The sequence below is a fragment of the Bubalus bubalis genome, chromosome 5 (assembly GCF_019923935.1).
Source record: "Bubalus bubalis isolate 160015118507 breed Murrah chromosome 5, NDDB_SH_1, whole genome shotgun sequence".
Taxonomy (NCBI): domain Eukaryota; kingdom Metazoa; phylum Chordata; class Mammalia; order Artiodactyla; family Bovidae; genus Bubalus; species Bubalus bubalis.
In genome coordinates, this window is record NC_059161.1 from 876,020 (window position 1) to 902,942 (window position 26,923).

The following is a 26,923-nucleotide window of genomic DNA, read 5'->3' on the forward strand; positions in this document are numbered from 1 at the left end:
GAGCAGAGGGCCGCTCAGAGCGGCTGGCGCTCCGGCTTTTACGGGAGAAAGGCACCTCCATTCCCTCTGGCCCGAGATTCCAGAGAGGGAAGGGGGCGCGGTGCAGGGCAAGATGGGCAGCCCTGAAGCGTGTTTGTATCTCCATGTATATTTGTGTGTGTGTGTGTGTGTGTATGTGTTGTGGGGGTGTTGTGTGTATATGGTGAATGTGTGTATATGTAGTGTGTGTATTTGTGTGGGTGTGTATGTGATGAGTGTGTATTGTGTGGGAGTGTGTAGTGAATGTGTGTATGTAATGTGTGTGTTGTGGGTGTGTAGTGTGTTTGTATTTAGTGTGTGTGGTGTATGTGGTGAACGTGTGGGTGTGTGTAGTGTGTGTTGAATGTAGTGTGTGTAGGCATGTGTGGCAGTGTGTTGTATGTGGTGAGTGTGTGTATACAGATAGTGTGTTTGTTTCTTTGTGTTTTGTGTATACATATCATGTATGTCTGATGTGTGTATGTGGTGAATGTGTATATATGTAGTCTGTTTTGTGGGTGTGTGGTGAATGAGTGTGTATGTACTGTGTGTTGGATGTTTGTTGTGTGTGGTGGTGTCTGTGTATGTGTACATGTGTATGTGTGTACATGCCGTGTGTGGCATGTGTGTATACGTGTAGTGTGTAGTAGTGTGTTGTGTGTGATAAATGTGGGCGTATTCTCTGTGTGTACATATAGTGTGTGTTGTGTGTATACATGTAGTACTACGTAGTGTGCATATACGTATAGTGTGTACATAGTGTGTTGTGTGTAGGCGTGTTGTGTGTGGTGAATGTATCTGTGTGTACATGTAGTGTGTACATGTGGGTGTGTGTTATGTGTGGGTGTGTTGTGTGTGTACATGTAGTATGTGTTGTGTGTGCTGGGTGCTGTATGTATATACATGTAGTGGGTATGTCGTGTATTTGGATGTTTGTGTGTGTACACATAGTGTGTATTGTGAGGGGTTGTTTGTGTATGTAATATGTATGTAGTGTGTGCTGAATGTGTGTATACATGTATGTGTACATGTGGGGGTGTGTTATGTGGGGGTGTGTTGCTTGTATGTGTACGTGTTATGTGTGGTGTGTGTAAACATGTATGTGTGTAGTGTGGGTGGTGGGTGTGTGTGTACATGTAGTCTCTGTGGGTGTGGTATGTGTATATACATGTATGTGTGTACGTGTGTGTGTTAGGGAGTGTTGTGTATGTGATGTGGGTGTCTTATGTGTGGGTATGTGTTGTGTGTGCATGTAGTATGTGTGTTGTGTATGTGTACATGTACTGTGTGTGTTGTGTGTGCATGTTGTGTGGGTGTGTGTTGTGTGTGCATGTAGTGTGCGTGTTGTGTGTAGGTGTGTGTTGTGTTTGGTGTGTTGAGTGTGTTGTGTGGGTGTGTGTTGTGTGTGCATGTAGTATGTGTGTGTACATTGTGTGTTGTGTGTGTGCATGTTGTGTGGGTGTGTGTTGTGTGTGCATGTAGTGTGCGTGTGACGTGTGTGCATGTGTGTGTGGTGTGGGTGCGTGTTGTGTGTGCATGTAGTGTGCGTGTTTGTGTGTGTGGTGTTTGGTGTGTTGTGTGTGTGTGTTGTGTGTGCGTGTAGTGTGGATGTGTTGTGGGTGTGTTGTGTGTGCATGATGTGTGTGTGTGTGTTGTGTTTGGTATGTTGTGTGTGCCTGCAGTGTGGTGTGGGTGTGTGTTGTGTGTGCGTGTAGTGTGCGTTGTGTGGGTGTGTTGTGTGTGCGTGTAGTGTGCGTGTGGTGTGTGTATACATGTGTATGTGGTGTGGGTGACTTGTGTGTGTGCGTGTTCTGTTTGGTGTGTTGTGTGTGTTGTTTGGTCTGTTGTGTGTGTGTGTGTTGTGTGTGCATGTAGTGTGCGTGTGGTGTATGTGTACACATGTATGTGGTGTGTGTGTTGTGTGTGCATGTAGTGTGTGTGTTGTGTTTGGTGTGTTGTGGGTGCGTGTTGTGTTTGGTGTGTTGTGTGTGCGTGTTTTGTGTGTTGTGTTTGGTATGTTAGTGTGTGTTGTGTGTGTGTGTGTGTGTTGTGTTGGTCTATTGTGTGTGTTGTGTGTGTGTTGTGTTGGTCTGTTGTGTGCGTTGTGTGTGCGTGTAGTGTGTGTGTTGTGTGTGTTGTGTTTGGTGTGTGTGTGTGTGTTGTGTTTGGTGTGTGTGTGTGTGTTGTGTTTGGTCTATTGTGTGTGTTGTGTGTGCGTGTTGTGTTGTGTTTGGTGTGGTGTGTGTGTGTGTGTGTGTGTTGTGCTTGGTGTGTTGTGTGTGGTGACTATGCCGTCGTGTCCCTGCCGTGTCATATTTCCGGGGGCCCTGCCCCCCCACCCCACTCCGCCGTGGGGATTCTGTGAAACCAGGAGGGGCGGTGAAGTGCGTCTCAGTCGTGTCAGGACCCGTGTGCAGGGCTTGCTGTGTGACCGCCTGGAGCCCCGCCACCTCGTGGGCGGCTGGTGGGGGCTGGACGAGACGAGCCTCTGGCCCTGAGACCCTCAGTAACAACTGTGTTCCTTCCTTCCTTCCTTTTGCACCAACAGAAGCAAGACAAGGTCCCTGACCGGTCGTCGGCACTGGAGACGGAGAAGCGGGTGCGTGTGCGTTGGGGGGCAGGGCTTCGGTGCGGCCGGCCCAGTGCGTGCCGTTCTCTCTGCCTCCGGGCGGCAGTTTGGTTGCTGGTCCCGGGGCGGCCTCTGAGCTCAGGGCAGGGGTCCGGGGGGCTGCTGGCATCGCTGGGGCAGGTGGAGCTGTGCAGACTCAGCTGCCTGCAGTGTGCTTGCCCCAGCGCACGTGCCCTCCCGCCCCGCTGAACAGAAGGGGAGCTTTTGGCAGTGCCCTGGAGTGAGGGCTAAGGACCAAACGTGAGCAGACAGCCCGCTCATTCTGACCGAGGAGAGGGGGCTTCTCAGTCAGCTGCTGACTCCTCCCGAGCACACACAGGATCTTTCTGGGGGTCGACATTCTCTGGTTGGGAAAAGTCAGATGTACTGATGGCCTCCAATGTCGCCTTGACTTGGAGTATAAAATACATTCCCATCTCTCCTGTTACCGTGTTTAATTTGGAAGGCAGCTCAGTTTTACATGCGGGTTCTGGCTAAGCGGGGCCTGGGGGACAGCTTCTTGACTGCCTCGGAGTCCGTCAGTACTCAGCGTCTTGCTCTGTTGAACAGGAGAGGCGGGCCCTGGAGCGGAAGATGTCAGAGATGGAAGAGGAGATGAAGGTATGGAGAGGCTTACCTGTGGGCGGCCGCGGGGGCTCATGAGGGGTGTGCACAGTGTGGGTGAGGGGAGCCTGGGCTCGACCCTCAGCCCCTTGGAACGGACGTGGCCTTTGGGTCAAGGGGACGTCTAACTGGCTGGGGCAAACCTGAGCTGAACCTGGAGGGTTTCCTCTGAGGGCTTCACCCAAGGGGCTGGACGAGAGGACAAACCCCGGCTTCCAGCTCCAGCCCTGAGGACAGGCCGCAGGTGGGGCCGCTCCGGGGCCCTCCACCTGGAACGTTCAGCGGGACTAGGGACCTGCAGCGACCATCCCCACCATCAGCCCTCAGGCCCTGGGAGTTGCACTCAAGGGCACAGGATTGGGGGGGGGGGGGGGCAGGGCACGGTGGTGTCGGATCTGGGCGTTGGGGCGACAGTGAGGGGGCTGCACACTCGTGTGAAACACACTCAGACTCCACCCTGGGAGCCAGAGGCACTGTGCTCTGAGCTGAGCCCTTTGTGGGAGATCGTTCCCTGTTCCCATGGTCTGAAAAGGTTGGTTATTTACTGAAAAAACTTGCCCAGGGCCTGACAACGTCATAACTGACTCGCGGTCCGGTGCCAGGAGTCGCGTCAGTCTGCATGGCTCCAGCACAGGAGGCACGTGCGCGGCAGGCTCGGCATCCCAGGGTGGACGGGCCACGCTGCCGGGCAGTTTCGGGCAGGGCCCACCTGTATCTGCAGCAGGGCCGCCTCTCCTGAGGGCGTGGGGCCTGCGCTCCCCAGCTGCTGGCTTCTCTGGACGCTCTGCCCAGCGCTCTGAGCGTGCCCCCCACACAGGCAGCACGTCCGTGCCCCGGTCCGCAGGGTGGGCCTTGCTTCCTCGGGGCTCCTCTGTGTTTGCCTCTCTTGAGCTACACTGTGGCTGCTGTCAGGGTGCTCCTTAGGAAACGGGCCAGCGCGTAGGAGAGCGTAGACACAGCCCGAGCTGGGACCCTGTAAACAGGGCCTTGAGGAGCCCGGGCCTCATCCGCTCCAGGCCAGGCTGCCCTCTGGTCTGCTTGGCCTGCGTGGGGGGAGCCGCCAGGCCGCTCCCACCCGTGCGGGAGCACTCAGGCCGCAGCTCAGGCAGGTGGCTCTGTCTCCTCTTCTCCCCCTGCGGTTCCCTCAGCGGGGTCACAGGCCTTCTCTTCTCTGTATCGAAGTCAGGCACACGGGGCGGTGCCCCACGAGGCCCTGGTTCTGTGCCGCGGGTGGGGCCTGTGTCTGCGCCCCGGGCAGCAGGCATGCTGACCGGAACCTGGCTTTTCATGCGGCCAGCCTATTCTCCCTGCCAGCCTGTGCCCAGGGGACTGTTCGGTGTATACAGAAGCTCAGGCCCTGCAGGTGTGGTCGCAGGAAGCAGGAGGGGCTCAAGGACAGATGGGGCTGGGGCTGGTTTCCTGACTCTGGACCCTGAGGTGGGCTGGCCTGCCTCCCCCCTCACCCCTCACCCCTCCCCCGTCTCACACCCTCCCCTCCCCCACCTCCTCACTCCCCACCCCTCCATCTCCTCACCCCTCCCCCATCTCACCCCCCACCTCCACCTTCACCCCTCCCCCACTTCCTCACCCCCATCTCCTCCCCCCTCATCCCTCCCCCATCTCCTCACCCCCTCACCCTCCCCTATCTCACCCTTCCCAATCTCGTCCCCTTCCTCCCCGCCCCTCACCCCCTCACCCCCTTTGCTCCCCTCCCCTCCCCTCCCCCAGGTGCTGGCATGGGAGGCCCTGCAGCCCGTCCTTGTGGTTACTGCTCTTGGAGTTTTGTTTTCCTGCTCTGGAAGCGTCCCTGGCTGACCCTGGCCCCTGCTCGGCTGCTCCCTGCCACGCCTGTTCTTAGGCCTGCCCCCGCGGACTGCCCTGCCCCACAGCTACATTCTTCCCCTCAACCCGCCTGTGCTCCCAGGTTCTGAGAGTTGCTCTCCTAGTTGAACGCCACTCTAGGAGGCAAGGACCATTTCATGGAGGGACCGTGATTGCTGAAAGCACCGGTCCCGTCAGCCCCAGGGAAGGGGCAGCGCTCTGGACTGTCCCCGGGTCCTTGCGCCTGGCCCCACGCGCTGCACCGTAACCCCGCTCACCCGCTCGCTGAGAGGACCCCTGGCCCAGCCTTTCTGGGCTCCTGGGAACCGTGGGCCACCCTCCCGCTTCCCGGGCGGCTAGTCTCCGGCTGTGGGTCAAGGGTCGGCCGTCTGTCTGCGTGTTTCCTTTTCACCATTTCCCCTTCGTGCTGCTTCTTGTTTTCTTCTTTCTCTCCTGGAAACTATAGCCTTCCTCACCTTCTATTTCTGTCCTTCCCCTCTGGTGCCTGGCGACCTGTCTGTAGTCATGTAACCTGCAGGTCATCGTATCCGTCCGCGGAGTCCGTTCTCTCCCTCCCAGAGCCGATGGTCCCAGCTTCAGGCTCAGAGGTCTGGCGGGAAGGACTGGGCCGGGCAGGAGCCTGTTTATCGCTGGCTGTAGTCCTTCACGGGACGGCTGTGCCCGCGCTCCCCTGCTCCGTCCGCAGTGCTGTGGGGTGACCGCTGGACGGGCCTGGCGCTGGCCACTCGTCCACTTTCTGAGACGAGGCCTCCGCCTCAGGCACAGCCATGCTTCCAGCCCTGCCCCGGGGCAGGGAGCAGGTCTCCACCCTGGCTTCCGGGCAGCAGAGCAGGCCTTGCTGCCGCAGGTGCACCTCCCACAGGCCTAGCTCCATTGAAAATGAAACATAAGTGAGGTAGTAGAGACTCAGAGAGGAGACGAATGGGAGTCAGGAGCCAAGTTCAGGGGAGGACTTGAGGAGAGGGGAGCAGGGCAGCCCCGGACACCGGCCCCCAGGCTCACCCCTGCCACAGCCAGCCCCCAGCCCCCCCTGCCTACCCCCCATCTTCTGCCTCGCCTTGCCTTCCTTGCATGCAGACTAAAAGCAGAAACAGAAAGTCATGTGACTTCTTTGTCCCACTTTTCTCTTTTCTGGCCTGTCCTGTCTGTCTGTCCGTCCGTGTCTCACTCTCTGCAGAACCTCCACCAGCTAAAACAGATTCAGACCTTGAAGCACATGAATGAGCAGCTGCAGGCCGAGAACCGGGCTCTGACCCGGGTTGTGGCCAGACTCTCGGAGGCCGTCGAGGGCTCGGACCCCCAGGGGCTCTAGTCCTCCCCTCCTCCACTCCAGGCACGTTCCCTCTGTTGTCGGCCTCAGGCTCTGCACTCGCCCCCAGAGCCTTCACGTGTGGGGTCCATGAAGGTTGGTGGTCTGCAGGCGCAGGGCAGGGGCCTGGCCTGGGCCCTGTTGAGACTCTTCCCTCAAGGTGGCCACGCAGGTCCGCGTGGGTCCTGGCCTGTGTGTGAACACCACGTGTTTCTAGGGGGAGGGCGGGCTCTCGGTCAGCTGTGACCCCAGTGCAGCCTGTTCCCTGGAGCAGTCAGGTTGGGCCTGGGGTGCTGTGACCAAGGGCAGGGGCTGCGGGCTCCAGACGCCCGAGGGCTGGATTCCACGTGCTGCTCAGCCTCCAAGTCTGAGGTCCGGGGTGTCTAGAGCTCCCCGCTTGTTCTGTGTGCAGCCAGGTGAGAACCAGGCCCCGGGCCCTGCCCAGAGCGAGTGCTGGGCAGGGGCTCTGAGCCTGCTCCTCTCCCGCCAGCTGCCGCGCTGGGTCTTGCCTTCTTCTCCCGTGTTGGGGGCCGTGCCCTCCCGCCTATCACAGGTCTGGGTCTGGGGCAGGGCCCCTCCCACGGCCAGGCCCTCCCTGACGGGGCCACAGGCAGGTGGCCGTGAGCGGTCACCAGAGGACCAGGAAACGCGTGCGCTGGACTCAGAGCCGCTCCCTCACGCGGTCTGAGGCCCGACTCCCAGTCGGCACGTTTCCCACCAAGGTGGCCTGAGTTGTGCTCACTGCTCTGTGGATTCACTCTCTGAAACGAGTTTTTAATTTCCAGCAACAATCTAATCAGTCCCGACCGAGGCTTGCTCTTCTTTCTGCCTGTCTGCTGTGCCTCTGGGTCAATAGCTGGCAGCTCGCACCCGCTGGGTCTGAACCCCCTACCCCCGTTCCCGTCAGGCACACTGGGGTCCCCCTGCCGGCCGAGCAGCTCCTGGCCTCCTGGGAAGGTGCGTGAGGGCCACGCTCCACTCAGGGAGATCAGCCCTTGACTTGGGGTGAACTGGGGGCCCCAAAAGATGGCCCAGTTTTCTCAGTGCCTCTCTGGTGCAGAAGATCCTGGGCCTGGTTGGGGCTGGGGACTGCAGAGCTGGTGATGGTCTGTGCAGGCCCGTGCCACGCTCTCTGCTTACATGTTCTCATTCAGTGAGAAACCAGCCACTGTTCTTGTGGAAAGAACCGAGTCAGAAGAAGCGACCTGCCCCAGGTCACTGGGAGAGTGTGGGGCAGGCGACCTCTGCCGTCTGAGCGCCAGCCGCTCCCAGTCCTTTCCGACGGCCCCAGACTGTCAGCAGAAGCTCGGGCGGCTGAGAAAGTGCCTCGACCTAGTTTTCCCAAAGAATCGAGACTTAACCTGGAAGTGAATCTCTCGAGAGTCAGGGCCGTATTTGGACGTGTTTTCAAAGGCAGCAGTTGAGACCCAATCTGAGAGCTGCCAGCGGTGACGCGGCCGTACCCACATGGAGCTACTTCCCGTCCAGAGCCCGCTGTGGGAATGGCCCGGGCGTCTGCTGGCGGCCTGGGAGGGCACGTCAGAGGGCCTCTCCCAGCCTCTCGGCCCAGGCGTCTGAGCAGTTGAGGCTGAGGGTGGGCAGGGAGGCTGTCCGGGCTCTGATGGGGCTTCGGGGGTGTCACAGGGCTCAGAGGATCGCCCTGCTCTGGTGTTTCTGGATCAGCGCCCTCCTACATGCCACGCCACGGCTGTGGGCTCCTCGGAGTCCCTGTTTTGTGGGGCACCAGGGCAGGGATGGGCCTTTCTAGATACAAAGTGGTAAACCCAGAGAAGAGAGCCAGGTGCCTGACGTGGCCTGGCTTCTGGACCCGCACCTGCAGCGTCAGCCTTCCCGTGAGGGGCTGCGTGGACAGTGATGCTGGGCTCCTGTCCACGTCTGTGGCCGTGAGGTTGGCTGTGTCCCAGCCCCTGAGGCCGTCCTGACGCTCCAGATACTCTCTGTCCTCTGGGTACCAGTGCTTCTATCTGCGGTCCACACACGTTTGTCTGCAACTTAACCTGCTTCATCCGTAAGGGGCTGAGGGGACAGTTCCATCCTTTTCAGGAATCTGACTGGCCCCTGAGTGTTACTAGCAGAGCCAGACCTGGAATTAGCCCCAGGAACATGGCCCGATGGGGACTGTAGGCCTGAACGACTGAGCAGAGGACATTGGCCCTGAAGGGATGGGAGTAGAGATTTGGTCGCCCTTGAGGTGAACGAGTTCTCTCTCTCGGACCAGTGCCTGCAGCTGGCTCATACACCAGCCGCGTTCCTGCGGGGCTGTCAGGGCGCTTGGACCCCATGCCTCCCTTGGGAGCGCCCCGCCTGGGCTGAGGGCCGCTGCTCCCTTCGTCCCACAGGTCAAGCAGCGGGGTGTGAGGGTCCAGGGCTGACGGAACAACACGCCCGCCTCCCACGGCAGTCCCGGCCCGGTGTTGGGGCTGACGAGGCTGCGTGCGCCACGACCCCAGGGGCCTCAGTGGTCCCATCCCTGGGCTGCAGCAGTGGGACCCGCACATCGTCCTGTGGATGTGAGCGGAGGCCTGGGCTGTGCCCCTGCCCCCCGCCGCCCCCATCGCCCTCCGAACGTCCCTGGGTCCCCAGCACATGCTCTGCTCCAGTCTCTCCAACCAAAGTGCTCCCGGGGAGGACACAGGAAGCAGTCACTCGCCCAGGAAGGGGAGAGGGTGTCCCCGCCGCAGGGCTGGGAGCTGGCGCTGGTCACCCTCACACAGTGGCCTGGTGCGGGCCACGCCAGGCCTCACGCTTCTTCCTCCGCCCTGCAGGTCCTGACGGAGCTGAAGTCCGACAACCAGAGGCTGAAAGACGAAAACGGTGCCCTCATCAGAGTCATCAGCAAGCTGTCCAAGTAGGCCCAGCCTGGGCTGCCGGGGACGGCCCGTGTCCGCTCCCACCAGCCGAGCCAGGACCTGCCTCTGGCCGCCAGCCGCCGTCAGCCACCATGCCCTCAGCGGCCCCCCAGCCCCCTCCTCCCACCCCCCCACCCCCCGGCTCAGACAGTTCCCATCAAGGCACCACGGCGACCCTCGGCCGGCTGGGCGTCCGGAGGCGGCTTGGGGTTGCCAGGCCCACCTCAGACAGGGCCTCCCGCTGCCCGGCCGCTCGCCCCTGCCGCCCAGGAGCTGACTGTCCTCTGAGCCCACGCGGCGATGCTGGTGGAGCGGCTTTTCTACTGACCACCTGCTGATGCCTGGCTGTTGAGGCGCCCGCCCCGAGCTCGGGCGGCCTGGCTCATCCCCGCGTCTGTGCTGCTGCTGTCCTTCCTTTGTGCCCCCGCTGTGCGTGCCTGGGGCGCAGATGCTGGACAGGCCCTGAGCCCTGCAGTCCGTCCAGGCGCTCACGCCGCGAAGCCGGGCCGGGCTCTCAGTGCGCCTGTCCCCCGTCACAGCAGTTTCTTCACCAGAAAACCTGGGCTCTGAGCGCCCCGCCTGCCTCAGCTCCCTTGACCCAATTTCCTGTCCTGAGAGAAGCAACACCTTCTTGAGGGCTTCTGAGGCGCGTGGGGCGGGCTGCTGGAGGTGGACCCGCTGGAGGCGGGTGTGAGTGAGGCCCACTTGCTCCTGACGAGGACACGAGCCTCAGGGACGCTGACCTGGTGACTCTGGGCGTGTGTGGGGAGAGGTGCTCACTTGCTTAGGAGCAGCAGGAGTCCAGGCTCCGGCAGGGGCAGGGCCCCCCTCCACAGCTGTGTCCGGGAACCCCACCCCGGGTCAGGGAGCTTCGGGGGTTGTGCCTTGATCACTCGCAAGTTGGGAGACGATGATAACCAGAAAGGTTCCGGGTGGGAGCGGAGGTCTTCCTGAGGCCCCCCCCGAGACGTGCCAGCCCTGCTGTGCGTGGTTGGGGACCCCGAGGCGCCGGCGGCTCCCTGGCCCAGAGCTCAGTCCCCACATGGCCTGCTCTCTCTGCTCGTCCCGACGTGGCTTCCTCCCCGGACAGAAGCCTGGACGGACCACGCCCTTGGTCCAGTGAAGAGTCGGGTCATGAGTCCTTGGTGATGGCTTGGTGTTAACACTGAGGCGTGTGCTTTCTGTCGGAGCTCCGCCCCTCGGCTGGTATGAGCGCGCGGGTCAGCTTTGGGGTTGCTGTTGACGTCTGGTGTGTAGTTATCAGCAAATGCTACCTCTGTCTGAGAAAATGACAGAGTGCTCCAGCTCCTCCGTGGCCCTCAGAAGCGTTCCGTGCTCCTTAACCCAGAGCTATGATCGATTACAGTCCCGGTTCTAGACAGGTCTGTCTCCTGGGGCAAAACTGCTTTCTCAGGGCGTGCAGACCCTTCCCCATGCGCACGATAGGGGGGTCTGACAGTGGGGACAGGCGGGCCGGGGGCAACACCACGTCAGGGGAAGCTCCAGTCTTCAATGCACCACTCCTTTGTTCTTGGGGACCCGCAGGGGGCCTTGACCCTGACCCCCGGGACCGGGCGGCACGGCCCTGCCTCTTTTTCAGAAGGAGGCTGAGTGGGAGGGGTCATCCCACCCTTCTCGCGGCGGGCGGAGCAGGCGGAGGAGCTCCGGCTGTGCCTTCTGGGCCGGGGGCACCTCCCGCAGCCCTCGTGTGTTAGGCCCGGGCTCGGGAGGGCGGGCCCTGTGGCCGGAGCCCGTGGTGTGCACCACCGCAGTCTCAGGCACGGTCTCACGCAGCTCATTCTGTAGGGGACCCTGAATCGGGTCTCTTTCCCAGGCTGTGTGGGTCGTAAGGTGGTGGCCAGGGCCTCCTTGCTGCCCCGGGGGCTCTGCCCTGTCACCACGGTGCCTGAACGGGAGGTTGGCGCCTGGGAGGCTCCTTGGCGGCGGCGGTTTGCGGTTTTCCAGAGAGGCTGCTCTTCCGGGCCTGACGACCAGGCCTCCAGCTGCAGCCTGGCCGCTTCGCCACCCTGTTCCCGAGGCCACTGCTCCTGGACCTGAGGACCGGGCCTCCGTCTCCCCTCCTGCAGGGCGTTGGCTTCCCTCGGTCCCCGCCCCCGCCTCAAGGAGGGGTCAGGGCTGTTGGAGTAGCCCCCGCCTCCGCCTGACTGTGATCTGCCCAGACGGACAGACGGACGTCAGGGTTTCAGCCAGGCTGCTGTCGCAGGAGCCCGACGGGGTGGGCGCTGCTGTGGGTGCAAGGCAGTGGAGACAGCACGGAGGGGCTTCCCGGGGCCCCAGCCCGCGTGCCTCCAGGGGGAAGCCTCAAGACTTCACAGCTGAGCCAGCAGGGAGGGCCCAGCTCCAGCTAGCAGGGGAGCCCCTGGCACCCCGCCTCTGGACGGAGCGGGCATAGGCAGTCCTCCCAGTCAGGGCCAGTACCGAGCGCTGTCCCCGTGCTGAGCGTCAAGGCAGGTGTCGGCACCTAGGGGTGAGTCCTCGGGCACCGTGAGGAGGCGGGGGGCAGCAGGAGGAACCGGCTGGAAGGACAGGGCTGGGCGTCGGGCCCAGGGGCCGCGCCTGCCCCAGGCAGCCGTGCTGCCGTCTGAAGGGGCTGGACTGGTCTGGGGTCGGGTCTCTAGACCTGAGAGTCTGTGGTTTTTTTGATTCCTAAGGAGACCAGATAGTTCTCACACTCAGATTTTGCTCATTCTAACTTCATAAATTCTCGTTTTCGTCTCCATTCAAACTGTTTAAGTGTGTGGCTAAGCGGGAGAGTAAATTCAGCGTGGAGGGCAGTCCCCCCGGTGGCCGGGTGAGCCTCTGGGCGAGCGGCCCTCCTGGGAGGTGGTGTGGCCCCTGGTGGTCTTGAGCTGTCTCCCAGCAGCCGTCCTTAAGCGGCAGGACCATCCTGGATGGGAACCAGTCTCAGTCCTGGGGGGCTGTTGGGGCTGTCCCGGGCCGAGGTCGGCCCCCCTGCCGGGAGCAGGGCTGCGTCTGTCACCTGTGCCGACTCCCTGGGGCCTGGGAGCTGGCACTGCGCAGCTCCTGGGGAGTGAGCAGGCTCTGGGGCGAGGAAAGGCCAGACAGAGGTGGCGCTGCCTCCCGGGAGGCCGGGCTGGACGCAGGCTGGGGAGAAGACTGCAGACAGAAGCGGCTGAGAGTCTGGTCCCCCTGAGGGGTGCTGCACTCAGGGGTCACTCTTGCTTCCAGCCTGCGTGTGGTGTGTTTGCTGCTCAGAGACGTCACAGCCTCACCCCGGCTTCATCCGGGGCTCTGTTAACTCGCATCTTTGCCCTCCGCCCCCCACTGCCCGGCCACTCCGGTTCCTCTGCCCACTGTCCTGAGAGGGACTCCAGAGTGATCTCTGCCTTGGGTGGCCCCTTACGGTGGCTTCGGGATGCGCCTGTGTCTTTCCAGAACAGACATGCCTTCCACCCTCCTGCGCCTGCATTTCCCTAACACTCAGTCTTTGCTTTTCTCACTTGGAGCCCGTGGTGCTCAGAGGAGGGGGTGGTTTTCCACGAGTCACCCCAACTTGCAAAGCCCTCGGGGGGAGGCCTGGCCTGGTGGGGCCCCGGGGGCAGCCCTGCTTCCAGCTGGAGGCGCCTAGGTGGTCTCGGATGTGGGCGGAGCCCTGGGCTCTGCCCTGCCCCTTGCCTCCACCCCACCTGCCTCCTGGGCTGGAGGACTGGCCTCCAGCCAGGCCCCCTGGAGGCGGGCTGCAGGGGCAGGGCTCTGAGCCCCCGAAAGGCCGACTGTCCGGTCGAGGGGGGAGACTGCCCCCCAACCTGCCGCGAGGGGCTCTGCTTCAGGCTGTGACTCTGGTCCCCCCCCACCCCGTCTCCTGCCGCTGCCTTGGCCGGCTGGGTGGAGCGCACGCGTGAGAAGCTCCCCGGGGTCCCCACACCCCCGCCCGTCACCTCACCCCCCGCCCCCGACTCCCCTCTGGGACAGCACCTCTGTGTACACACACCGGGGGGGGCGGGGTTCAGGGAGGAGCCCAGATGCACTTCGTGAGCTGAATGTATTTTTATGCAACTTTTGAGTGGCCTTTCAACCCTGAGGTGAATGGTTTTGTTTTACTGGTTGTTGTTATATAGTATTATTAAGTATTCTGTGTTTGGAAGTTTGGAAATAATAATATTCACGTCTGTATGATGCCTGTAAACACGACAGTATTTATAAATGAGTAAATTAAATTGTGTTTTAACTTTGTGATGGTCTCCGAGCTTTAGGAAACGGGGCTCATAGCACCTCATGTCTGGGCCAGCCTGTGGTATTTCTCCCACCAGGCCTGACCCTGCTTGGTGTCCAAGCTCAGACGCGGTTGGCACATTTGGGGTGGCGTGGCCGTGGGCCAGCCCGTGGCGTCCCCACATCACCATCCCGGCCATCGGGGCCTGCATCCCAGGGCTGGCCGCGTGGCCCAGGGGCCTGGGGCACGACCGTGGGCCTGTCCGGCGGTGACCCTGGTGCTCGTGACCAGGTCCTGGTCTCTGCCCTCCACAGCGGGGTCTCGGGGCCACCGCTCGGGTCAGGGGAGCCAGAGCCCCTCCAGAGCTCCAGACCGTAAAGGCAGTGGACGGGGTCACCGGAGATGGTGGCATTCAGTGTGGGCAGCTGCCCAGGCCTGGCCCTGCATCCACCCCATGCCCCCCCGGTTTCTTCACGCCCTGCAGAGGCCCCATCACCACACTGGGGGCCAGGGAGGGGCCAGGCGCCTCGTCCCCCGCGGTCACCCGTGGAGGTCCAGGGCTCAGGAGCAGGTGTGCAGCAAGAGCTCCTTGCGGTCAGTGGAGACGCATCCCCTAGAGACCCGGGGACCGCTGAGGCCCGGCCACTCCCTCCTGAGACCCCCCGGCCAGCCTGAAGGGCACTCTGCCTTCTTGATCCGGAGTTGGGACCAGATGCCCACAGGGCTCAGGGCCTGCCAGGACCCCTGAGGAGACCGCCACGGGCTGAGGTGAGGGGGGGCACATTTTCCGGGTTGGGGGGTGCTGCCTGTTCCTGAAAACCCCCGAAGCCCTGGCCTCAGGTCAGACATCTCGGGTTTCTCCATGAGCTAACCCAGCATTTGTAGGTGGTCTCATTCCACAGACCCCACGGGGCTCAGGCTGCGGCCGCGTCCCAGGCCTGCTCTGCTGGCTGGTGGGGGCGCACCAAGGGTCTGATCCACCCCTCCTCCCTGAAGGCCCCCCAGAAGCTGCCCTGAGGGCCCCGCATGCCCACCGCCCCCCTGAGCCCAGGGCCAGGGTCTCAGAACTGTGCCCTCACCCTGCCCAGCAGGAACAAGCAGAGACCCCCACCCCCAGCTTGCTTTCAGCTCTTTTCTTTAATAAGGAGATGCTGCTCGTTACAAAAGAACAAATTGACGAGAGACCAGACAGAGTCCGTTGGGGGGTGGGGGGCACTGCCAAGCGGGGGCAGGGGGTGGGGGTGGCCTGTGAGGCAGGCTGGGGTCCCGGTGGGCCGCACGCTGCGGGAGCCTGGGCCTGCCTGCCCTGGTCGGGGGCTTCAGAAGCCGCCGCGCCAGTGCTGGGACGGGAGGGGTCGGGGCAGGACACCCGGCTGCTCTGAGGGATCTGGGGTCCATCCCGCCCACAGCCCCTCCCCCAGTTCGTGGAGCGCGGGGCCCACGCCCCACCATGGCCTCAGCCAGTGCGCCCTCTCAGCAGGGCCCACGGAAGGGCCACCCCACCTGGGGGCTGCTGGCGGGACCCGCCGTCCTCTGGGTCCAACACGACAGCTCAGGGCCTGGGGCCCGTGGTCCCCTTCCTCCCGAGGGGGCGGTGGGGCGGGGCTGGGTGCGGATGGGGGTCCCACCCCCCCACCTCAGAGCAGCCGCAGCTGCCCACTCCTGGGGTGTCCCTGCCCGACAGCAGGAGCTGAGCGCACCTGTTCTCCAGCCCTGCTGCCCCCACCGCCCCCACCCCCTCAGCTGTGCATCCACCCAGGGGGCATCAGGACCCAACCACAGACCCAGCCTCCAACAGCTCGCACACATCCCAGTCGTCCCCCCGGGCCCCCACTGCCCACCCCCTCCACGTGGAGCAGGGCCAGGGGGACGCCGCTGGGGCCCCACCAGGAGCGCAGGACACCCATCTGTCCTCGGGACACGGGGCGGGGGGGTAGCAGGCAAGCCCTTCACAGTGTCCTGAGGGGAGCTGGTCAGAGGGGCCGGGGGCTCTGACAGGGCGGCCCCGGAGACCCCTGTATGGCTTTTCAGTGGATCAGACAGCAGGCAGGGGAGCAGGCCACACACCAAGGCCGCCAGGACAGCTCTGTCATGGACACGCACCAGCCGATCAGGCCAGGCCCAGGCCGACTCCCCAGACGTGGGGAGCTGGGGGAGACACGGACTTCACACACGGGGTCGGGGAGCGGCTCGGGGGTGTGATGCGGAGCTGGGCTCTGGGCACGGCCATGCAGCTGTTGGCACGGAGCCGGGGCGTGCGTGGGCAGGGCGGCGTGCGCATGGGTGGCCGCCATTGTGTGCAGCTGAATGCGCGTGGGGGCAGACGAGGCTGGCTTCTCAGGCCCCTGCTCTGTCTCCAGGTCACAGCATCCGCTTCCCAGCCCTGCAGCTCGAAAACGGGTACAATCCCGGCGACCCGTCGTTGCCCCCAAGCCGGGGAGGCAGGAGTGGCCGCAGGACGAGGCTGCCCAACAGAGCACGGCCGCAGGTCAGTGGGTTCAGGGGCATCCCGGCCAGCACTGAGGGCGGTCTCACACGTTCAGTTACTGGTGGTTTGTCTGAAACTCACGTTTAACTTGGCACCTGGACTGCCGGGCTGAGGGTGGCCAGCATCGGGCCCGGGACCCCTCCGTGTCGGCCACCACCAGGGCTCTGAGGTGGAGAGGGGGCCGCGGGGCGGGGACAGCCTCTCTGGGGAGGCCCAAGAACTAACCCAGACCCTGCGGGACCCAGGGGGGTCTCTTCCAACCCTGCTCACCGTGCCCCACCCCACCCCACCCCTGCGGGGACCCTGGCCCTCTCTGCTGCCACCCCCAAGGCCACCGCAGCAGAAGCTTGTGTGGTCTCCTGGGAGGAGGGGCTGAGGCTGTGCTGAGACCACCCCTGCCCCCTGCCCCCCACGCCCCTGGCCACAGTCGGAGGCCCTGCCCCGAGCCCCTGCTCCAGAGAGGGGAGGAAGCAGCCTGTGGCCCCGCTCGTTTCTGGGGGCCTGGGTTTTGCGTGTCACTCTCAGCCCCTCCGTGAAAGGCACCTCTGCTGCTTCCCTCCTGGCGACCTTCACTCCACGGAGGGTTAGGGCACCCACAGGCCCAGGCCAGGACCCTCAGGCAGAGACAGGAGCACGCATGTGTCTCCCGCAGCCGCAGGCCAGCAGACACGTTTGCTCAGACGGCTCCTCTGGGCCCAGCCGACCTGGCAGGCCCCTGTGCCCCCACCCTGCCCCTCAGCCAGCCCGCACTGCCATCCAGCCCCACGTCCAGGCTCAAGACCCCCAGAGCAGCAGATGCATCAGGATGGAAGCCAGTCCTGGGGAACGGAGGGGTGAAAAGTCAGCCTGGGGTGGGGCCCTGAAATGGGGGGACCCTCAGGAAGCACCGAATCCCGCTGCTCTGTGGTCACCCAGTCCTGAAGGCAGGGCCGCCCCCTTCCCCCCCGTGAAGAGGGGCCCCCAGGACGCAGGCCCTTGAGCACGGCTGAACCCCTCCCCACTGTGCGCACACACGGGGCCCTGGCGTCTTCCTCCCGCAGGAGCCTGCCCAAGATGGCCGTCCGTCTGGGTCGGGGACATGGGCTGAGAGGGGAGCAGCTCTGGGCGCTTGGGGGCCGCAAGGGGAGGAGGGAGCCCGCCAGGGGTGGCGTGGGCTGATGCTCCTGCCCAGGCTGCGGTGGGGAAGGAGCCTGCGTGCACACTGGACTCAGTATATATGGCTTTTTATCAACACTGGGGACGGGAGGTGAGCGGGGAGCCAGCATGGGGACCCCGGGGCAGGGACAGATGCCCTGGGGACCCAGAGAAGCCCCGGGGGACGACAGGAGGCTGGCCGGCCACCGCCCCCCCGCTCACCTGGGCCCAAGGACGGCCTCCTCGGGAAGCCCCCGGGTCTGCACACACAGCGCTGCTCCACTGAGATTAAAAGAGGAAACGGGCGCGGGCAGGATGGTGGGATACACTGCTCAGCTCTCGGCCCCGATGGGGGCCGGCACCCGCGCCTCCCGCCCGGAGACCAGGGCTCAGCAGGCCCGTCGCCCTCTCTCTGGGGAGGGGTCTTCTGTGTCTTCATGGTCTGACATCTCCCGTCCACAAGGTGAGCTCGCAGGACAGACAGACCCCGTGTGAGTCCGGCCACCAGCTCAGGTCCATGCTGTCCCCGAAACCAGCCCGAGGGGCAGTGACTTCTGCACAATCCAGTCTCCACGCCTGGCCTCCGAAGCAGCCACTCACGCGTCCCCGCCTGTCCAGGAGCCAGAGCGCAGGCCCGTCCAGAACCCAGCAGCACCACCGTCTCGGGGGCCACACGCTCAAGGAACAGGAGAGGCTGCACTGCGGGCCGAGAGCACCGCCTCGGGGTGAGCCTGGGGTGCAGCTTCGCAGGAGTGGGGTGCGGGCATGCAGCGGGGACGGCTCCCGGGGCGGACCGGGCAGGCCGCGCCACCTCTGGGGGCCCTCCTCCCACGGCCGTCGGAGGGGAGGGTCCTTATAAAAAGGGGACGGGGGACACGACCACACAGATGGGCAGGGCGCCTCGCGGGGGCGCGGCTGAGGTGGCCGTGGCTCTGGGTCTCAGCGGCGGCCCGGCCGCGGCCTACTTGCTCTTGCCCAGCAGCGCGTCCACCTCCTCCTCGGGCTTGAGTGAGTGCCACTGCGCGATGGGCCGGCGGGGGTTGGCCAGCATGTCAGACCAGTGCCGCAGCTCCGTGCCTGTGGCGTTGCTGCCCACGAAGATCTTCCCGATGGCCTCGTTCTTGCCCAGCTTGTCGTAGTCAAGCACGGTGACCACCACCTGCACCTTCTGGGGGGGGAGGGAGGGAGGGAGGGTGGGCAGGAGCCCTCGGGCGGCGCCCCCAGCTCCCACCTCCGTCCGCCCAGCCGGTCCCGTGCAGCCTGAGGGGCAGACCCATCCTTGCAGAGTGACAAAGGCCATGCTAGAGAGGCCTGCCACCCACACAAGGGGCAGCTCGGGAAACGCCTGGATCCAGGCCCCATGGTGGTGGCCGTCTGCTCGCTCACCCGCCCGCGGAGGTCAGCGGTGGGCCCCTGCCCCGTGACCAGCCCCACCAGCCCTGCACCTGGATCTGCTCAAAGGGGATCTCGAAGCTGAAGGACTCGTTGAAGTAAGGGTTCAGGGTCTTCTTCTTCACCGTCGTCTTCTTCTTCTTGAGCCTCTTGCCATTCTGCATCAGGTGGATCTTCACATAGGGGTCTGTGGGGTGCAGCAGGCAGGCCCTGAGCCCACCCCGGACCACCAGCCCGGGGCCAGGGTGGTCACAGGCGTCGCCCCTGTGACCCGCCGCAGCCTGGGGCTCGGTGAGGGGCTCGGGGCTCCTGGTGACATCTGTCCTGGGCAGGGAACACCTGGGACCCACCCCACCCATCCTCCGACCTGGGCCGTGAGACACGCCTGCACGAAACCGGCCTGCCCAAGGTGACTCAGGAACCCCGAGCACTAGCCAAAGACAGGGCGGTCGCTCAGCCCTCCAGCCCGGCAGAGCCCGACCCTCGCCCTGCAGCCCCTTCCTGGGAGCCGCCCCCACCTCCCCTGCAGCCTGAGGGCTCGGGTGCCCCCGGCGGTGGCCAGCAGCCCTGCGCCCACCTGAAAGGCCGCCCACGTCCATCTTCTTCAGGTTCTTTGCCTCCAGGATGCAGACGGTGAGCTTCCCGGCTGTGGGCACGTATCGCAGCGAGGTGCAGATGTCCCCCAGCTTCTCCGGCTGTCAGGAGAGCGGGGAACGGGCCATCTCAGCAGCACGCCTGACCCCTCGGGGCCTCGGGGCCAGGGGCAGCCCAGCCCTGCCCGCGGTGGGCAGACACTGGAGCTGCGGGCACCATGGCCAGTGGTGCCCAGGAGGCTCTGGATGGACATGGGGTTTGTGGGGTCTCGCCCGCAGCATACGCTGTGGTCTTCAGAGCCCCTGGCACCTCCCATCTGGTGTCAGTGCCAGAGTGCAGGGACCTCGCAACCAGAGAGGAGGACGGTCCGTCTCCGCCACCGCCACGGCGCAGAGCCGAAGCGTCTCAGAGGAGGCCTCGGGGGCCAAGGCTGACCACCTCCCTCACGTCCCGGTCAGGGTGCGACCCCGCACCCAGGGGCTGGTGCTCGGAGGGCAGCGTCTACACAGAGGCTTTGTGCACAGCAGGGTCTCGTACTCGGTGTGTGTGTGAGCAGGTGCTGCAGCCGCTTCCGGGAAGACAAGCCCTGTGCCGAGAACCTGCTCAGACAGCGCGGCCTTCGCTGCAGGCACACGAGGCCCCAGGTGGGTCGCTGGCGCTAAGCGGGCACAGAGCCTCGGGGAGAACAGGAGCGCCGTGTCCCCTGCCCCTGCGGCCTCACCGGGCAGCTGACCCAGGGGCCCGGCCGGTGCCGCCCCACGCCGGCCTCACCTCCTCCTCCTCTCCGGCCTCTCTGCGCGCCACCTCACCTCCTCCTTTTCCCCGCCCCGCCCCGCCTCACCTCCTCCTCCTCCCCGCCCCGCCCCGCCTCACCTCCTCCTCCTCCCCGCCCCGCCCCGCCTCACCTCCTCCTCCCCGCCCCACCCCTCACCTCCTCCTTCTCCCCGCCCTGCAGGTCTCGCCACTCCTCGATGGGCTGCCCAAGGTCCACCGTGTTCATGGGCACCTTGACCTCGCCAATGATGTCGTGCTTGGAGAAGCGGTCGAAGTCGTAGATGGCCATCACCAGGGTCTTGCCCCCCAGCTCCTGGTATGGCACCTGCAGGGCACAGGCAGGATGAAGGGGTCAGGGCAACTTGGGGGCGTCCGGAGGCTGTGGACATCACAGAGACTCGGGCTCTGGTCCCGACCGAGCTGTTCCGGGACTGGGTCACGCCCGGGACACGGTCCGCCGTGCCTCCCGCCTGTCACCTTGAAGGTGAAGGTCTCGTTGAAGGCGGGGTTCAGCGTCTTCCGATGGACTTTGGTCTCATATTTCTTCTTCTTGTCTGGAAGGAGGAAGACCTTGACGTAAGGGTCCGAGGTGCCGCCCATGTCCAGGGCGGGCAGTTCCGCGGCCTGCAGGACGCCCACGGTGAGCTGTGAAGAGAGCGGGCACCTGTCAGCCCCCCGTGGGCAGGGGCCAGGCAGGACGCAGGGTCTCCATGCCGCAGGGAACCGAGTGACCCTGGGCTGCGCTCGCCGGGAGGTGGTGACCTGCCCCCACACCTGGTTGGCCTGAAAGTCGTAGTCCAGGGAGAACTGCAGCTTGCCCAAGTTCTCCGGCTCCTTCTCCTCCTCGCCCTCGCCCTCGCCCTCCGTCAGGCCCGTCTCTGCGTCGTCGTCATCCTGGGGGGCTGAGAGAGCGGGGCATGTCAGGGACAGAAGGGGGGGTCGCCCCCATGCAGAGTCTGCTCCGGAGCTGGCGGGATCCCGGTCCTCCCCGCGCAGGCCGCCACCCCAGGCAACACGTACCAGGTGTGCGGGCCAGGTGTCCAGGCCGGGCGCGTCCACAGGGAGAGGAGAGGAGAGGAGACGGTGGTGAGAAACCCCGCAGCACAGACCAGCCCGCTTAGAGCCAGGGACCGCCCCACACACACAGGCCCCCACGCACACCCGGGCCCCCACGCACACCCTGAGGCCTCCTGGGCCCCCATGCACACACCCCGAGGCCTCCCAGGCCCCCATGCACACACCCCGAGGCCTCCTGGGCCCCCACGCACACACCCTGAGGCCTCCCGGGCCCCCATGCGCACACCCTGAGGCCTCCTGGACCCCCACGCACACCCTGAGGCCTCCTGGGCCCCCACGCACACACCCTGAGGCCTCCCGGGCCCCCATGCACACACCCTGAGGCCTCCCGGGCCCCCATGCGCACACCCTGAGGCCTCCTGGGCCCCCACGCACACCCTGAGGCCTCCCGGGCCCCCACGCACACACCCTGAGGCCTCCCGGGCCCCCATGCACACACCCTGAGGCCTCCCAGGCCCCCATGCGCACACCCTGAGGCCTCCTGGACCCCCACGCACACCCCGAGGCCTCCTGGGCCCCCATGCACACACCCCGAGGCCTCCTGGGCCCCCACGCACACACCCTGAGGCCTCCCGGGCCCCCACGCGCACACCCTGAGGCCTCCCGGGCCCCCACGCACACCCTGAGGCCTCCCGGGCCCCCACGCACACACCCCGAGGCCTCCCAGGCCCCCACGCACACACCCCGAGGCCTCCTGGGCCCCCACGCACACACCCTGAGGCCTCCCGGGCCCCCATGCGCACACCCTGAGGCCTCCTGGGCCCCCACGCACACCCTGAGGCCTCCTGGGCCCCCACGCACACACCCTGAGGCCTCCCGGGCCCCCATGCACACACCCTGAGGCCTCCCGGGCCCCCATGCGCACACCCTGAGGCCTCCTGGGCCCCCACGCACACCCTGAGGCCTCCCGGGCCCCCACGCACACACCCTGAGGCCTCCCGGGCCCCCATGCACACACCCTGAGGCCTCCCGGGCCCCCATGCACACACCCTGAGGCCTCCCGGGCCCCCATGCGCACACCCTGAGGCCTCCTGGGCCCCCACGCACACCCTGAGGCCTCCTGGGCCCCCACGCACACACCCTGAGGCCTCCCGGGCCCCCACGCACACCCTGAGGCCTCCAGGCCGAGCCCTCCTGCCGTCCTCTGCACTGACTCCTTCAGCAAGAAGCATCTCACACAACAAACACGGGGAAGTGAGGTGCCCAAGAGGAGACACGGGACACCTCCAAGCCCTTTCTGGGCTGGGCGCCCAGGAGACGGGCGGAGAGGAGCCCAGTCCTCTGAGTCCTGGCTGGTCCGCTGGCCTGCCGGTGGGAGCCCCAGATGCCCCGTCCCTCGGCGGGGCTCGCCCCGGACCAGCCCTGCGGGCAGAGCAGCCTGCCCCCGCCTACCGGGCCGCCCCGCCTACCTGGCCGGCCCGCATGTGCTTCATGCTCATGGCGTTCCTGGCGCCCTTGGCCTTGTCCTTCTTGTTCCTCTTCTTCTTGCAGCAGCACTTCTTGCAGCAGCAGAAGCAGCAGGCGAGCAGCACAAGGCCCGTGACCGCAGCCACGGCGATCAGCGCCCAGGGCGGCACTGCCCACGGGGAGACGGGTCAGCGCTGCCCACCAGGCAGCCCACCCCTCTAGTCGAAACCCAGACAGGCTCTGCCCTGACGCGCCCTGTGCCCCCGCCACCACCACGCCCATGGGCCCGGCCGGGCTCTGCTGAGACGTGACGGCGGCTCACACGGAGGACGGCACAGCCCTGGGCAGACCTGGCGGTGGGCGGTTGGGGCAGCCTTGAGTGCCGTGCTGAGGGCCGAGCTCCTTAGTGACCTGGGCAGGGGGTGGCGGGGGCAGTGGGGCCAGCCCTCGGCTGCTCCCCCCAAATCTGGACTTTGGGTATCTCTTCACTATCTTCACCAGGAATCTACGAAGCAGTGAGTGAAAGTCGGCCAGTTGTGTCCAACTGTTTGTGACCCCCATGGAAAATGCAGTCCATTGAATTCTCCAGGCCAGAATACTGGAGTGGGTAGCCTTTCCCTTCTCCAGGGGATCTTCCCAACCCAGGGATCGAACTCAGGTATCCTGCATCGCAGGCGGATTCTTTACCAACTGAGCTATCAGGGAAGCCCCGGTGGGGAGGGGGTTATTTTCTAACAGAACAACTATTTCAAAGTGTAACTGGAAGACTTCATCTTTAGGTTTCACCTTTCGAGTCTTCTAAGTTGTAAGAACATTCTGCCCAGGGAGATGAGGGCACAGAAACTCCCTGTTCCCTTCATTAGTGACAGACCCCTCTGCCGCCCCCACTACCCCTGGTCCTGAAGGGGATTGCCAAATAATCCAGCCTAGAGCCCAGATATTAGGAGAGTCTGCAGCCGTCTCAGCCCCATGGCCCACCCAGCACACAGGGACACTCACGAGGCAGCTTGACTATCTCGTTGAAGAACCTCTCCTTGAACATAGCAAACATGTCCTCCTTGCTCTCGCCCGCACCCCCGCTCTCTGTGGAGTTGTCCACTGGGCCGGCGGGCATGGCGGTGGTGGTGGGAGCCACCACGGGCTCCTGGTTCCTCTTGAAGATGCTCCTCATGGTAGCTGCGGGGGAAGGGGGCAGGGTGAGCACCCCAGGGCCTGAGTGCAGACGGCTCTGCCCACAGGCTGTGGAAGGCTCTTCCAGAAGCTAAAGACTGTGGACAAAGGCCGTATGTGTGAGACCCACAGCAAACATCCTCATGATGGTGAAAACCTGCAGCCTCACCGCTAAGATCAGGACCAAGACAATGGTGTCCACTCTCGCCACTGTTGCTCAGCAAGCAGTGGACATCCCAGCTACAGCAGCTAGAGGAGAGTGAGACATAAACGGCAGCAGCTAGAGGAGAGTGAGACATAAACGGCAGCAGCTAGAGGAGGGTGAGACATAAACGGCAGCAGCTAGAGGAGGGTGAGACATAAACGGCAGCAGCTAGAGGAGGGTGAGACATAAACGGCAGCAGCTAGAGGAGGGTGAGACATAAACGGCAGCAGCTAGAGGAGGGTGAGACATAAATGGAATCCAAGCTGGAAAGGAAGAAGCAATGCAGTCACTGTCTGCAGGTGACGGGACCCCGTAGGAAACCCTCACACTGGAGCTCACCTGCAGGTGACGGGACCCCGTAGGAAACCCTCACACTGCTGCCAGAAAACCACCGAAGCTCACCTGCGCAGAATTAATACACAGAAACCCCTTGGTCCCTATACATTAACAGCAAAAGAACAGAAAGAGAAGTTAAGAGGAAAATTCCATTTACCATTGCATCAAAAAGAATAAAATACCTAGAGTAAACCTACGTGAGGAGTCAACAGGCCTGCACTTGGAAAACTAAAACACTGATGAGAGAAATCAAAGGCAACACAAACAGATGGAGAGAGACAGCGTGTTCTTGGAAGAATCAATATTGTCAAAATGACCACACTACCCAAAGTAGTCTACAGATTCAGTTCCATGCAATCCCTATCAAATTACCAATAGCATTTTCCACAGAATTAAAACAAAAAAAATTACAATTTTGGAACTTACAGAAACACAAAAGACCCCGAACTGCCAAGGCAATCTTGAGAAAGAAAAATGTAGCTGGAGGAATCAGGCCCCTTGAATTCAGACTAAACTACGAAGCTACAGTCATCAAAACAGTGTGGTGCCGGCACGAAAAACAGCAACATAGACCAGTGGAGCAGCCCTACCCTAACCCACTCACCTACAGGCACCAACGGAGCAGGGCAGAAACTGCAGGAAAAACCCACTCACCTACGGGCACCTCATCTTTGACAAAGGAGGCCGGCCAGAATACACAATGGCGTAAAGACGGCCCTCAATAAGTGGCGCTGGGCAAACGGGACACTTCCAACACCAAAACACAAAGTAAACTCAGGGCGGCTGAAAGACCTAAACTTAAGGCCGCACAACCATAAAGCTCTCCGAGGAAAACATAGACAGAAGTTTGACATAAATGCAGCAAGATCTTTTTTGACCCATTTTCTAGAGTAATAAGAATAAAAACAAAAGTAAATGAGACCTAAGTAAACTTCAAAGCTTTTGCACAGCAAAGGAAACCATAAACAAAAAGACAACCCGCAAATGGAAGAAAATATTTGCAAAGAGACTGACAAAGGATTAATCTCCAAAATATACAAATGGCTCATGCAACTCAATATAGAAAAATTTTAAAGGGGGCAGAAGATCTAAACAGACATTTCAAAGAAGACATGCTGCTGCTGCTGCTGCTGCTAAGTCTCTTCAGTCGTGTCCGACTCTGTGCGACCCCATAGACGGCAGCCCACCAGGCTCCCCCGTCCCTGGGATTCTCCAGGCAAGAGTACTGGAGTGGGGTGCCATCGCCTTCTCCGAAAGAAGACATACAGATGGCTACAAAGCACATGAAAAAGCGTTCACCACCACTGATTATCAGAGAACACAAATCTAACTCCAGCGGGGCATCCCCTCGCACCAGTCAGAATGGCCAGCTTCAGAAAGTCTGCAAACTGAATCCTGGAAAGAAGGGAACCCTCCTACACTGTTGGTGGGAATGCAAATTGTTACATCCACTATGGAGAACAGTATGGAGGCTCCTTAAAATATTAAAAACAGAGCTACCATATGACCCTGAACCCCCACTTCTGGGCATTGACCTGGAGAAAACCATAGTTTTAAAAGATACATGCGACCCAGTGTTCCCTGCAGCTCTGTTCACAATGGCCCAAGACATGGAAGCAACCTGCATGTCTATCGGCAGTGGAGTGGAGAAGGAAGACGCGGTGCACACACTGTGGAATACTACTCAGCCCCGAAGAGGATGGACTAATAACCCTGCCGTGAAATCAGTGGGCCCAGAGAAGGTCATACTGAGTGAAGTACATCAGACAAAGACACCACTCGTGTGTGGACTCTAAAAGAAACGGTACAGATGAACTTATTTACAAAACAAATATAGTCACAGATGTAGAAAATAAACATGGTAAATAAGGAGGGGAGGGATGGGAGGGACAGGGAGACTGGGGCTGACGGATACATACGACCGTGTATAAAACAGAAGGACCTACCGTATGGCACCGGGAACTACTGCACCCTCTGTAGGGACTCACATGGGAACGAATCTAAGAAAGCATGGCTCTGCCTATGACGTGTGAAACGCCTGAAACTAACATGATGCTGTAAGTCTACCTCAACAAAAAAAATTTTTTTTTCGACTTAATCCCTTTAAGTTCAAGGGTACTCCCAGCAGTAGCAACACTGGAGCAGCGGCACCCACCCCTCAGCCGGCATGTGCCCCCAGGGCTGTGCAGAACCCCCCTTAGTCGCACACACACCCCCCTTTCACAGAGGCAGAAACAGAGCCTGGGCACCCCTCACTCACCCAGAGCACGTGGCTTTCCTGAACCCCATTCCACCCGAGCACACCGCCCAGGGCAGGAGGCAGCTCACAGTGAGAACGAGCCGTCCTCCCGGACCCACGCCGGCGCCCAGCACCCCACCCTCCAGACCACGCTCGGCTCCGCGCCACAGGCCCCATCAACACCCGCCCAGGGTGGGGTCAGCCTTTGGTCCAGGAAGGTGGCACCCACGTCCATCCCCGGAGCCGCTCCCTCCCTGGGCTGAGTCAGGGCCTCTTGCCAGCCCTGCACCCTCCCCACAACGGCATGTTAACTTCCTGTCCAAGCGAGTGTGACTCTTCGTGACCCCATGGACTGTGGCCCACCAGGCCCCTCTGTCCGTGGGATTCTCCAGGCAAGAATACTGGAGTGGGTTGCCATGCCCTCATCCAGGGGATCTTCCTAACCCAGGGATGAAACCCTGGTCTCCTGCCTGCAGGCACATTCTTTACTGTCTGAGCCACCAGGGAAACAAGGGCTGCTCGTTACTAACAGCAGTAACCCAGGTGTACAGGGGACGGGAGGAGAGTTGGGTGACATTCCCCAGGACCCTGCCTTCCACGGACAACTCACGTGTCTTTGGAGGATCCGCAAAGAATTCTTT

General features: G+C 62.7%; 2 protein-coding genes across 18 annotated transcripts in view; one reads left to right on the forward strand and one right to left on the reverse strand.

Moving 5' to 3' along the window:
• The window catches only part of PPP1R12B (protein phosphatase 1 regulatory subunit 12B), a 171,140-nt gene extending 157,654 nt beyond the window's left edge, over positions 1 to 13,486 (forward strand). For 12 of the 13 annotated variants that reach the window (XM_025285256.3, XM_044942596.2, XM_044942597.2 and 9 more), the window contains 4 exons: positions 2,567 to 2,617; positions 3,197 to 3,247; positions 6,270 to 6,425; positions 9,188 to 13,486. In XM_025285256.3, coding sequence (XP_025141041.3) covers positions 2,567 to 2,617; positions 3,197 to 3,247; positions 6,270 to 6,404 — 237 coding nt within the window. In that variant the 3' untranslated portion in view covers positions 6,405 to 6,425; positions 9,188 to 13,486. The remainder of the gene's footprint in view (positions 1 to 2,566; positions 2,618 to 3,196; positions 3,248 to 6,269; positions 6,426 to 9,187) is intronic. The other variant, XM_025285258.3, reaches the window with a different exon arrangement.
• Positions 13,487 to 17,635: 4,149 nt separating this feature from the next.
• Positions 17,636 to 26,923, reverse strand: part of SYT2 (synaptotagmin 2) — an 87,084-nt gene continuing 77,796 nt past the window's right edge. For 4 of the 5 annotated variants that reach the window (XM_025285276.3, XM_044942606.2, XM_044942605.2 and 1 more), the window contains 8 exons: positions 23,332 to 23,508; positions 22,335 to 22,501; positions 20,623 to 20,742; positions 20,326 to 20,493; positions 20,006 to 20,173; positions 19,058 to 19,175; positions 18,534 to 18,667; positions 17,636 to 18,256 (listed from right to left, as the gene is read on the reverse strand). In XM_025285276.3, the coding sequence (XP_025141061.1) occupies positions 18,050 to 18,256; positions 18,534 to 18,667; positions 19,058 to 19,175; positions 20,006 to 20,173; positions 20,326 to 20,493; positions 20,623 to 20,742; positions 22,335 to 22,501; positions 23,332 to 23,503 (1,254 nt within the window). In that variant the 5' untranslated portion in view covers positions 23,504 to 23,508 and the 3' untranslated portion in view covers positions 17,636 to 18,049. Of the gene's footprint in view, positions 18,257 to 18,533; positions 18,668 to 19,057; positions 19,176 to 20,005; positions 20,174 to 20,325; positions 20,494 to 20,622; positions 20,751 to 20,868; positions 21,907 to 22,334; positions 22,502 to 23,331; positions 23,509 to 26,923 lie in introns of those variants that run through there. The other variant, XR_006641047.1, reaches the window with a different exon arrangement.